This window comes from Trichoplusia ni, chromosome 14 (genome assembly GCF_003590095.1).
Source record: "Trichoplusia ni isolate ovarian cell line Hi5 chromosome 14, tn1, whole genome shotgun sequence".
Taxonomy (NCBI): domain Eukaryota; kingdom Metazoa; phylum Arthropoda; class Insecta; order Lepidoptera; family Noctuidae; genus Trichoplusia; species Trichoplusia ni.
Window position 1 is genome coordinate 2401686 of NC_039491.1, and position 12877 is coordinate 2414562.

The 12877-nt window shown below is 35.8% G+C and overlaps 2 protein-coding genes across 8 annotated transcripts; one reads left to right on the top strand and one right to left on the bottom strand.

Moving 5' to 3' along the window:
* The first annotated feature begins 4505 nt into the window (after nucleotides 1-4505).
* On the top strand, nucleotides 4506-6197 carry LOC113500883 (uncharacterized protein C15orf61 homolog). 6 transcript variants are annotated; one of them, XM_026881802.1, is made up of 3 exons: nucleotides 4506-5087; nucleotides 5351-5534; nucleotides 5834-6197. In XM_026881802.1, the coding sequence occupies exons 1-3, from the start codon at nucleotides 4941-4943 to the stop codon at nucleotides 5959-5961; spliced, it is 459 nt and encodes a 152-aa protein (XP_026737603.1). In that variant the 5' UTR covers nucleotides 4506-4940; the 3' UTR covers nucleotides 5962-6197. The 6 variants fall into 6 exon arrangements, with proteins under 6 accessions (XP_026737603.1, XP_026737605.1, XP_026737606.1 ...); XM_026881804.1 differs by having other exon boundaries at nucleotides 4996-5087; nucleotides 5356-5534; XM_026881805.1 differs by lacking the exon at nucleotides 4506-5087 and adding an exon at nucleotides 5097-5166 and having other exon boundaries at nucleotides 5356-5534.
* Nucleotides 6198-6455: 258 nt separating this feature from the next.
* Nucleotides 6456-11070, bottom strand: LOC113500881 (odorant receptor 13a-like). Of its 2 annotated transcripts, none has more exons than XM_026881799.1 (8): nucleotides 10923-11070; nucleotides 8860-9108; nucleotides 8381-8649; nucleotides 7944-8145; nucleotides 7530-7629; nucleotides 7232-7336; nucleotides 6884-7045; nucleotides 6456-6642 (listed from the first exon to the last, which is right to left on the bottom strand). In XM_026881799.1, exons 2-8 carry the CDS (start codon nucleotides 9063-9065, stop codon nucleotides 6589-6591), a joined length of 1098 nt encoding a protein of 365 aa, XP_026737600.1. In that variant the 5' UTR covers nucleotides 9066-9108; nucleotides 10923-11070; the 3' UTR covers nucleotides 6456-6588. The 2 variants fall into 2 exon arrangements, with proteins under 2 accessions (XP_026737600.1, XP_026737601.1); XM_026881800.1 differs by having other exon boundaries at nucleotides 11018-11041.
* Between the last annotated feature and the right edge of the window lie 1807 nt (nucleotides 11071-12877).

Here is a 12877-nt window from a genome sequence, read left to right on the forward strand (position 1 = left end):
GAATATGGGTCGTTTAGTTATTTTGCCCTCTTCTTTTACTGGTGGTCCACGATACATGCACGAACGTACTCAAGATGCTTTTTGTTACGTAAGAAAATATGGACGTCCCGACTTATTTATTACTGTAACTACCAATCCTAAGTGGGATGAAATTACTCGGGAGCTTCTTGAGGGTCAAGCACCGCATGACCGCCATGATATCATAGCAAGAGTTTTTCATTTAAAATTAAAATCAATGATAGATCTACTTACCAAAGATAAAATTTTTGGAGAAGTATTGTGTTATATGTATAGTATTGAATGGCAAAAACGCGGCTTACCTCACGCACATATCCTGCTTTGGTTAAAAGATAAGGTTCGACCTAATGATGTAGACAGTTTAATCAGTGCTGAAATTCCAAGTCCGATTGCAGATCCCGTGTTATACGACATTGTTAAAACTCATATGATACATGGTCCATGTGGTTCGTCTAACGGGAATTCTCCTTGCATGCAAGACGGTCGTTGCACTAAAAGATATCCAAAAGCCTTAGTGGATGGCACTGTAACAGGACATGATGGATACCCATTATCAGGGACCGGCCGGATACTCATTGAAAGGGTTTTTGAAGGGGTTTTTTTAAGCGCTTCAAGAAAAAACCCTATGACATATGTTACACCTTCGAACGGATTACTGTAACCCTGTTCCGAACAGGTTACCCTTTACTACCCTGTAACACTGTAACAGGGTAACCCACTCCAACCTAAGACAATGCAATATGCACTCTTTATCATAGACATTAGTTTGAAAATAGTATAACCACGAGCGCACGTGACATCTTACCGCCCAGCGGCGCTATTGTTGCATTTACCGAGCGACTTGTAAACATGGAATAAAAATCATTGTGGATATGATCTTACAGTTTAATTTTGCTTGTCGCACTTTTCAAACGTTGTGATATATATTTTTCGTGTCTATACTTGTAGACCAGGGTCGATAATTTTTAAAACCAAAAAAAAAATAGTAGGATGAAACCCATTAGAAAAGGAGGGGAATATTATAAAAATGAAAGGAAAAATAATTTACGGGTGATCTGAGGTCGGGAAGGGGGTGGGAGTGACGTTTGAAGAGTAAAAAACGGTTTTTATCGATTTCCGGCAAAACTAAAATTCGTATCGAAAAAAGTCAAATGGCAAAGTTCTAAAAGAAAAAGATCTAAAACTTTGGTGTTTACATTTTTTTCACATAACCTCAAAATTTATGTGAAAAATCTAAAAAACCAAGATTGTGGTTTTTTATTTTTATCTTTTACAAAAATTTATTTTTGTAACGAAATTTGGTGAAAACTTACTTTTTTGTGTCCCAAATACGCTGTAATTTATTTTATTAAAAATATTTATTTTTTCACCTTATTTATTTTGAATTAATATAAAAAAACACTCTAATTTTCAATCGAAAATTCACCCGTCAAATCTTCTCAGAAAATGCAAAAAATGAAAAAAAAACTTGTATTCGATTTTTTTTTAAATTATTATAAATAATTTCATCTAAAAAATTTGATCTCATTTTGTGTTCAATAGACCAATAATCGAGGAAGGTTTTAGGCTAGGCATATAAAATTACGCTGCAACTAATAGGAGCGAAGATTTAATGGAAAATGTGGCAAATACGGGGAAAAATATTAATCTTCGAGGGCTTTCGTTCAAAAATTCCTAACTTATATCTTCTAACCACGCGGACGAAGTCGCGGGCAACAGCTAGTTACCTATATGACGTTTCGCGCGTAGGTAGTTTGTCCGAGAGGCGCGAGTCGCGGCGCGACGCGTCGGCGATAGAAGAAAATCAGCTGTAGTCTTAGTAAAGCAATGAGGGGCCGCTAGGGTGCAAGTATGCAGCTCAAGTTTAGTGGGTAATTCAGGGTAACACGAATAAAAGCCTTTCGTGAAGGTAACCACTTCAAAGGGTTAAGTTATTGAAGGGGTTAACCCCTTCACGTGGTTACCATAATGAAGGTGTTAACCATTTCGCTGGGTTTCGAGGATGTAACTCGAACAAAAGGTAACACTGCGATATGAGTTACCCCGTGTACGGGTTACCCTGTCAAACGGCTTAACTCTAAAGTGGGGTTGTCCGGTCCCTGCCCATTATATCGTCGCCGTTCAAGAGATAATGATGGTTTTACTGTTGAAAAGCGAGTGTCTGGACAACAAGTTACTTTAGATAATAGGTGGGTCGTTCCGTATTCTCCTGTGTTGTCCAGAGCATTTCAAGCTCACATAAATGTTGAAATGTGTAATAGTGTAGAGTCAATAAAATATATTTGTAAGTATATTAATAAGGGCAGTGACCAAGCTACATTTGCTTTGAGAAATGAACATGATGAAGTTACAAGATTTCAGTCAGGCAGATATATAAGTTCTTCAGAAGCTGTGTGGCGGATCTTAAGTTTCAACATTCACGAAAGATATCCACCTGTGACTCATCTGGATGTTCATCTTGAAGGCGGCCAACGTATATATTTCAACGCCGAAAATGTCACAGAACGGTTAGAGAACCCTAGACAAACAAGTTTATTAGCATTCTTTCGACTTTGCCAAACTGATGATTTTGCAAAATCTCTTTTGTATGAGGAAGTTCCATCGTATTATACCTACGATAAGCAACGGGGTGTCTTTAATCGAAGACGCCGTGGCAGGCCTGTAGATGGCGAGTCAGGTATTTTTAAAGAACATGTTCTTGGTAGAGTGTACACCGTTCATCCTAACAACGCTGAGTGTTTCTATTTGCGATTATTATTACATACCGTGCGAGGACCAACCTCATTTATAGATTTGAGAAAAGTAGACGATGTTGTTTATCCCACTTATCAAGCAGCTTGCCAAGCGCGTCATTTGCTTGAAAATGATCAGCATTGGGATGACGCTTTAGCAGAATCCTGTGTTAGTGATAATCCACGACGGTTACGCCATTTATTTGTAACATTACTCACATTTTGTAATTTGTCAGATGCTGTAACATTATGGGAAAAATATAAAGAAAAATTTTCAGAAGACTTTCTTATATTAAATTTTCAAAAATTAAATAAAAAATTAAATATACCTAACAATGATGAAGGCACAACTAATGATAATTTCCGTGATCTTGCCATAAATCAGTGCTTATTAGCTCTTCAGGATGACTTAACAGCAGTAGGCGGTAAATCACTCTGTGAATATGGTTTGCCAACACCAACCTCAGTCGGAGAGGTAACTAATAGGGAATATTCCGCAGAGATTGGTTACAATTTAACGGAACTGCTGACAACATTAGAAAACGGTGTCCCAATGATGACTGCAGAACAACGTTCAGTTTATGACCGCGTGTGCAATAGTGTTCAAAATAATTTGGGAACAATATGGTTTTTAGATGCACCTGGAGGAACTGGAAAAACCTTTTTGACTAAATTAATATTGGCTTATGTTCGAAATCAGCGTAAAATTGCTCTTGCCGTAGCTTCATCAGGGATAGCTGCAACATTGCTACCAGGAGGTAAAACTGCTCACAGTATGTTTAAAATACCAATTGATTTAGATCGCACGGAAAATCCAACCTGTAGTATTTCAAGAAATAGCGACAAAGCTAAGGTATTACGCGAGTGTAGTTTAATCATATGGGATGAATGTACGATGGCCCATCGAAAAGGAGTAGAAGCGGTAGACAGAACTTTAAGGGATATAAGACAAAATGATCGACCAATGGGCGGTATCACGGTTTTATTTTGTGGTGATTTCCGACAAACCTTACCGGTAATACCACGGGGAACCCGAGCTGATGAGGTTAGGGCTTGCCTGAAAAGCTCTTATTTATGGCGAGATATACAATCGGTGCATTTGACTATAAATATGCGAGTGAGAACTGGAGATAACCCGGATGATAGTCAATTTTCTGACACATTATTAAAGATTGGTGAAGGTACCTATCCACAACTACACCAAGGAAAACTTATACTGACGCCTGAATTATGTTGTATGGTGCAATCTCAACTACATCTTATATCGTCGGTTTACGGTGACGTAACAAATATATTAAATAGGGACAATTCTTGGCTATGCGAAAGATCTATTTTAACTCCTCGCAATGACCAGGCATCTGAGATCAATAACAAAATACTGTCGAATATACAGGGGGAAAGCAAAGTTTATAGATCAATAAATAGAATGGTCGATGAACAAGAAGCCACTAATTACCCGATAGAATTTTTAAATTCTTTAAATATGCCCGGACTTCCCTCTCTAAAGCTATAAATATTTTTAAGTTCTGTGTCTTATAAAGGGTTAAGCCTTATGTGAACGTGATCTAAACAATATTACCAATATAAATAATAATAATAAATATTACCAATACATTAACTTAATACACAAGGAGTTACACGCTGACGGAGTCGCGGACACAGCTATCTATACTTTTCTGCCGGAAGTCACTATTCCACGCGGACGAAGTCGCGGGCACAAGCTAGTATAACCTAATATTTTAGACAATTTCAAGAACTATCGCAAAGAATATGAATAGACATCTGTAAATTAAAATTATATGTAAACAATTTATTTTTTTGCCATTCGCTAGGGGTGGTAATTGGATTGACAATTTATTTTCTATTTTGCTATTATTCTTAGGTCTATATTTAGTGTGTTGCATATACTGTGCTGCAACCATAACAGAAACAATTTTTTATTACTTTTTCGTTATCCTTTTGTATTAAAAAAGGTAATAAACATAATTCAGTTCTGCTTTGGGTTCACGCCAAGTTTTTGCTAGAGAAATTATTAAAATTGAACCAAAGACCTGGTAACAACAAAATAATTTAAACGTAAAAAAAGTGAGTGTCAATGTCAAACTGACAGATGCTGCTGCCGGCCTGTCGAAAACAATTATTTATTTACGTAACATAATTTAAGAAAATTACTTACTTAAGTCCATAGATATGTATATTAATCTGAGATCAATACCTAGGTTAAAAGCGATAGCAGTACAAGTTTCATTCTTTTCGTCTAAACCTACAGCGTCTGAGGTTTTATCTGCTTATTTGACACAATGCAATGAACCTCCCTGGACATCTTACTTTGTGAAGGTAATATCCAATATCAAGCTGTCGAAACATAATACATCTTTAAGGGTGGTTTTTCCGCAGACTTACATGCACCTGTGAGGTATTTTCCTGGTTATTTTCCACTATTATGTAGCTGTAAAAAGGCTGATGAATTAAAAAAGGCTTTTTTAAGATTTGTAGTGAATAGGCCAGAAATTCAGATGACAAACCCTGTTTATTAACTGCAAAACTCAGAGGTATAAATTATTTGTGACTTCACTATATTTGTATATGATTATTTTCAGTACAGTAGTGTAAAGAATGACCAGTTTGGGATGTCGAATTTCAACTGGCAAGTTGGGAAATCAAACTACCAAATATTGAGGACTGGATGCTTTCCTTACATCAAATATCATTGCTCAAGAAGAATTGTTGAAGACTTGGATATTTCTGATAAATTTATGAGAGCCATCAAAATTATTAATTTAGGTAAGCAAGTATTAATTATTTTTAATAGTAGTTTATTATAAAGAGACTTTTTTTCCATGAATCTCTTTGAGACTTATTGACCTACTAGCTTCTAAAAGGTTTCCCAATATGACTGTACATGTGATATTTTTTTTTCTACTACAGGGCAAAGGTATCTCTTATTATTCTCTTCTCTATGGTCTATTGCTTCATGCAAGTTGTTTTCTCTCTATAATCCGCTATTTCATAAACATGCTTTTACTCATATAATAACAAAAAAAAAAATATTTTGACTATTTGAAAATTTTCTTGTTTTCCAGGTATACCTTGTTTGCTGTATGGACTTGCTGCAACACAGTTGATTAGACATGAAGAAATAGTGCATACAACTAAAGGACCAGTCACAATATACTTCCTTCTACCGGAACACAAGGGATCCAGTTACTAACCAAGAAAGTCATCTTCCAAGTTTTTTTTGTATGGATATAAAGGATATGGAGGAGTTTTATAAATAATTTATTTGTGGAACAGCAATGGTTTTTTTTTTATAACTTACTCTGCTTACACCTTGTCCTGTGAGCTTAGTGGCTATTATTTAAATGCTGTTTTTCCATAACTATTTATTTAGAAGGTAATAAATGTATATATGAATTTAAGTAAATAATAAATTATTTTTAAAAGTTACCTTGTTTGTATTCCTAAGCATATTGCTATGATTTTATGATCAGGCACTCGGACAACTTTAAATGTGTTGAAGCTAAAATATCCATATCGATTTCAATTCAGCTTGTTCTAAATATATAAAGCAATCATATATAATAAGCAAAAGGATTCTTTTTCAAGAGATAAGATAAGATAATTTTATGTGTCAAAAACACGTAGCTTTACAATCAGTTGAAGCGATTACAAGAAAAATAAAAGATCGACAATGATTAATTTAAGAAATAATTAATCTCTTATTTAATTTATTTTAAAAACAAAGCGTGGTATTTAATCAAACATTTTTTGTTTAAAACGGTAGGGTTTGAAGTGAAAGAGAATTAAAATAGATACATTAGAGAAGTGTCGTCAAATATTACTTGCTGTATTGCCGCAGCATATTGAAATATGAATACGACGAACTCATCAGCTGAAAACCAAAATCAAACGTCAATAATGACATAGGTACGCATAACACCAATAAGCATTTTGGTAGGAAACACTTTGTTTCTTGTTGCTTGGCTTCTGCAAAATATTTAATACCTGCCACTCTAGCCCAATGCCAAATTCAAAACCGTTAGCTGCTAAAGAAAACTCAAACTTATGAAAATGAGATTTCGTTTTCATGAGTCAGGTTACTACATCTCTAGATATACATTCGAGTTACTTACAGATGAGAACGTCTCCAACTGAACATGGGGCAGTCCAGTGAACTTGATGGTCACCGGCTGTTGTGCTCGCAGTATAAAAATGACGATGTCTGTCCGTACCATCAGGCCAAGCCTTGTTTCGTGCCATCCGCAGGTCCAACACGCGTCTCCCAATGCAAAGGCCTTGAACAAGCTCAAATTAATATCAAGTATGTAGTATTTTTATGTAGATGTCTAAATATGTAGTTACTGTTTTTAGTAGTCTTGAGAAGCAATCAACAACATGTTGTAGTTGGCACAGACAGATTACTTCTACCGCATTTTTACGCGAATTTGTGAAGCATGTGAGTAGATGATGAAGTAACAAACCTTGTTTCGAAGCATAGTTCCAAGGTAGCACGGTATCCACAGCTGCAGACAAGCAGCAATTCCTAATAGGCAAAACAGTATATCCAGTTTTCCGCTATCCAGTTTCTAAAAGAAATAAATACAAATTACTTAAGCCTTCTTGAATGAAATACGTACCTTGAGGTCTGCCTGCATCTCATAAAGTCAAACTTGGAGATGTGGACAAGAAATGTTGTGCGACATGTTGTACATCGTCGCTTTACAATAGTCTATTTTAAGAGGTGGTAGACGCCAGACGGAATAGTACCAAAATACTTGCCTCTGCGATTTGATATGCTATCAGACAAATGGCGATAGAACTCAGCGATACTTGATACACCAACATAGGCCCGTAGACTGATGATACAGTTTTCACAGCCCTGTGTGACACAAGCAAAATATACAAAACTCCATTAAACTGCAAACGAGAGACAGCATAGTAAGGATGCTTTGAAGCTCTTTCTTCAGGAAATAAGCTAAACGAGGCTGGACTGTTGTCTTTGTCAAAGCATGCCCTCCATTTGACAAAGACAACAAACAGTCCAGCCTCGTTTAGCTTGCTTCTGTTTCTTCACAACGAGACAATAGGTTAATGAGCACCTAGTGACCGTTTCATTTGTCCTTCCGACCACGCTCAAAAAGTGGTACGTAATTGGAAAGCAAATCAAATTTTACACGTATTTTTTCAACATACTTAAAAACGGAGAGATGCCACGTGACAATTTTCTTCATTCTCTCGTTAAGTATGCGCTGTACTTCCATTTTACGTACATCGTATCTTGGAAGCAAGGCCACAGATTCATCCAAACCCTCGAATATTACTTCAAAATCCAATATAATCATGTTCATAATGGTATCGTAATGAAGCAGAATGTGGAACAGCGTGTAGATGTATACTGTAAGTTAAAATATAGTCATTAGTTATTTGATAACATTAGCTTTATCATGTCGAGAGTAATGACCTATTTTAAGTATACAGAATGCAGTTTATTGCAGTTTAATGCTTATATTTCATCTCGTATGTTCGAGAATTTCAGACGAAAGTGAAGGCATGTGTTAATTCGTCATCATCCAGCTAGACAGCTACTTGCCTACTTGGCTCATGACGTTTATTTCTATTTGCGTACTTACCGCAAAAAGTTTGGACGAAACAGAAGCACATCATAGATTCGATAACCAAAAACATTTCGTAATTTGGAGTTCTATATGGATCGTCATTCGGCAGCCACATCGGGAACTGGAGAGGCCTTTGTGTGTTCTCGTCTTGTGTCGCGAATAAACTCTGGTAGCACAAGCCAGCGACCGGGAATAATACGTAGAGACTGCTCACGAAGCAAACGAAGCAAAACCAAGCGTAGCAGAGCTGCCATATCAGGAGTTGGCCTTCCAAAAAGGGTTTGCTAGAAATGACAGTTAAGTATAATATCAATTCTGAACTGCAGTTGAAAAATAGTGAAATTGCTATGGTAAAAGTAGGTACACTGGTATAAGTGCAGAAGAAAATGCAAATTTTGAATTTTCGTTTTCAAACCAAATATCTGGTTAAGAAAACTCATTAGCAAACAGCAATGTAATACATAGAAACTCAAGTGGAGAATTATGTTACTTACCGATACCTCGGACTCAAGCTACATACGAAAATAAAATCCTTGTTCATTTCTTCCACGATGTCGTATATCTTCTGCATATTTACCAGGACACTAACATACACCATGGGGATGCCTCCAAGTATCACCCAGTAACAGAAGCATTCCGTGGCGAAGGAGTAGTCCTTCTCCGTAACTCCGTGCCAAATGAATATCTCTTCAAATGTCATTGATATGATTGAAAGCTGGATGCAAATACATGGCCATAGGAATCTGAAGTTATGTTATAGATTATGACAATTGAAATTAGAAGTATTTGTGTTCAATAACTTAATAACTTATATCTTGTTACAGTAGGTGGGTGAAATCTATATCTATACTCCATATACTAATATATAAGCTGAAGAGTTTGTTTGTTTGTTTGTTTGAAAGCGCTAATCTCGGGAAGTACTGGTTCAAATTGAAAAAATCTTTTTGTGTTCAGTAGACTATTCATTGTGTTTTAGAAGTTTAGAAGTTTAGAAGGTTTTAGGCTATATAACATCACGCTGCAGCTAATAAGAGCGAAGATACAATGGAAAATGTGGCAAAAACGGGGAAAAATATTAATCTTCGAGGGCTTTCGTTCAAAAATTCCTAACTTATAATATATCTTCTAACCACGCGGACGAAGGCGCGGGCTACAGCTAGTAAAGAATAAAAGAGGCTCAAGATGTTTAATTACTCCTTAAAATAAAGCCTCAAGGAATATTAAATGACTTTATGTGATCCGGATGGATCGGGATATTCTATTCTAGCAAATATGAATTGTATTTTCGGTCTGCTCGTAATAAGTAGGTAGTATGGTTAAAAGTTCTATACGGTACGGTAAACGAACCTCACTAACGAGTCCTTATTATTAAAAAATACTCCGTTACTTGCAAGAAAGATACGCAATTGTGGATGAAAGTTGTACAGATTAATGTCTGGCCGATCAAAATCAAAGGTTTCTTTTAGGAGGAATTTCTTCACAGCAACTATGTAGGAATACATTTTGCAACGAAACGCGGTTTAATGTAGAAAAAAATTGGATCAATCTTACTTCACATTAAGCGTCGTAGATGTAATGGGCCTCATTAGCTGAATTAAAGTAATGCGAAGTAATTATCGAGTAAGTAGTTATATAGGGCGACTGGTTATTATGTCATTTGCGGAAAATCACATTTTGCTCAGTTTGTCGCACATATCTTGCCTATACAGGGTGGTCAAATGGTAAAGAAACCAAGATAAGTGTGTGATTGTCACTCCCCAAGGCGAGTAATCATTCCTAATTGTGTATTTCACTGAAAACATATTACCGAAATCAATGTCGGGTAGGTAAGTTGTTTTCTGCAAAAAAAATTAAGATGTTTCAGTTAAATCTCGTATCGAGTCAGTTAGTACACTTTTTACCAAAGTGACGTTATTATTCCAACTTCCATACGTTTTCCCATAATTGGAGCTTTTTAACTCCGTATTTTTATTGAATAATAAAATACGTAACACTATAGTCTAACGTCAAGATCATTCCTCAGCGCAAGTCAATTGACTGATCAACCACACCACCACTACCTCTGTCATTGTAAAAATAAATGAAAAGACAAATAAATATCTAAGAACGTAAAATATCCTTGTGCCTTCTGCTTTGATTTTCGTCAATTATCGGAACATAAGACCGCATGTATGTTTAAGCAATTTCTGTGATCGTTAAAGACAAATGTAACCGAGGAAATAGTAATTGGGACAAATTAGTGCGGATTAGACCTACATTCTAATTGTGAGTGCGTAGACAACCTTGCCCTCAAAAGACTGCGCTAACCGCGTTACAAACGACCCTGACATTTTCATATTTAGGTTATTTTATCATTTTCACCAAATTAGTAAGGCGTTAGATAAGTTATTATGGATGTAAACACGCTGTATATTGAGAACTGCCTATAATCGCATTAAGTAGGATCGCTAATTATGGGATATTCGATTGTCCTTGGACTAACTATTCAGGGGTAACGGGGGTTTATTCTAGTTTTCTTTTAAGTAGAAACTGAGATAGGTTTTGTTACGGTACCTACCTATTTATTTTTTCGAAAAAATGACTTGACGTCTAGTTGCCAGTAAGATAAACTCTTTTAAAGACGTTTAAATAACGATTCCGGCATTAATTAACCTTTGTGTCGCGGGGGTTTCACAAACATCCAAGTCACGTGCACAAAGACACTCACTCAGGACAAGCATTCGTAGATCACATAAATGCTTGTCCTACGCGGGTCAAAACCGCAACACGTCGCGCTCAAAGAATTTGTCGTGGTGACCTCTACCATTCGGCTATCCGGGCAGAAAAATAAAAAGATTAGAAACGACCGACAATTCATTTTATGAACGGTATCTGGGTGTGACTATTTCGTAATCAAATTATCACATGCATTGCGCAAATGAAGATTACCTGTTTATAATTATATTGAGTGTCATTTCACATAGATTAGCTCCATAATCATTTATTGCCAGCTATTATTATGCCACTTCTGATTTTGCAATGAAATATATAAATTTGGATGAATATTCATTTTAACAATTGATACCGAGTTATTAAAAGAAGGCTACACCTGAGTACAATATTGGACTTAGACTTCGCGTGATACCACGAAAACAGACGGTTATTATATTATTTAGAAAGCAAGTGTTATCTTCATCATAGCCCTTTCTTTTCGGTCTTACCGAATGCAGCTAAGTACCAGTATTTTACAAGGAGCGAATGAATATTTGACCTCCTCAACCCAGTTTCCTGGGCAACACAATACCTTTTAGTCAGACTGGTTTTTAAACAAACCGCAACGACTGTCAAAGATTTGTAAATAACAGTTGAGACCCACTATTTAACGCGCCAAAATGAACCGTATTAAGCTTAATCTTCCTCCCATGATGACATTGTTCCTATGATAAGCTTGTATTGTAAGTATTGGCAGGCAGTATTATTAGATAACATTATTATAGCAGCTTTGTCATTGTTTAATTTCAAAAAGTATTTATTTACAATAAGATAAGTTTTGCCTTCGCATGAAAAAACATGTAAGATTAATTTGAGGTTGATGCGGGTCAGAAAGCACAGATATCATTTATACTTAGGTTTGGATGTAATGAAGTGATTAAGCAAAATTTGAGATTTTTCCTCTTATTAAAGTCATGTCGGAATCAGAACTCATGTCAGAATTTCAAACGATTTAAAAATCGTCAAACAGATCTTCCGGGTTTAAGCCTGTTGCCGCTTTACCAACATAAACGCCACATTGTTTAGTTCACCTTTTATTACCTAAGTATAAAACGAATTATGCGGAAGGTACAAAAATAAATAACTACGTAGGAAAAAAATACTAAACAAAATTAAAAAGAACTAAGGGCTTCGAATGAAAACATCTCCTGATCTCCTATAGACTTGGGTTCCCGCATGAGTTCCGTTGAATTGTTTTCAGAAAACGACAATGGATGTGATTAACGGATCTTGTGATGTCTTGCGTGTCTCCAGTAAATCTCTAAACATATTATTATCTTCATACATTAGTTTTGGTACCTACTAGAAATCAAACGTGACTAACAACAACAAAGATTACCAAATAAATTATAACAGACGTTTATTTATTTATTATGTTTTTATGTAAAAAGACATAACTATGTAAGAAGATTTAGTTTCTCTATTGTAAGATTGTTTACAATTTTTTTGGTAAGTACCTTAATAAATAGAGTACCGGGGAGCAAACGTTGTTTTGCCATTCAGATGAGTTCTAAGTTAAAAAAAATGGGGGTATGAAAAATTGATGTTGTCCGATTATCAGACCTATCCAAAACGCACACAAAATTTCATAAGAATCGCTAGAGCCGTTTCAGAAGAGTTAAATTTTGTACACTCTGACACGAAAATTTTATATATAAGATTTATATGCAAGCGACAGGAAAAACAGCAGGTTTTTCAGGAAAAACCGTTAATCTGCCAAGCATACTGCATTTTTATTAATCTTTAAGAACAACAGAAGGG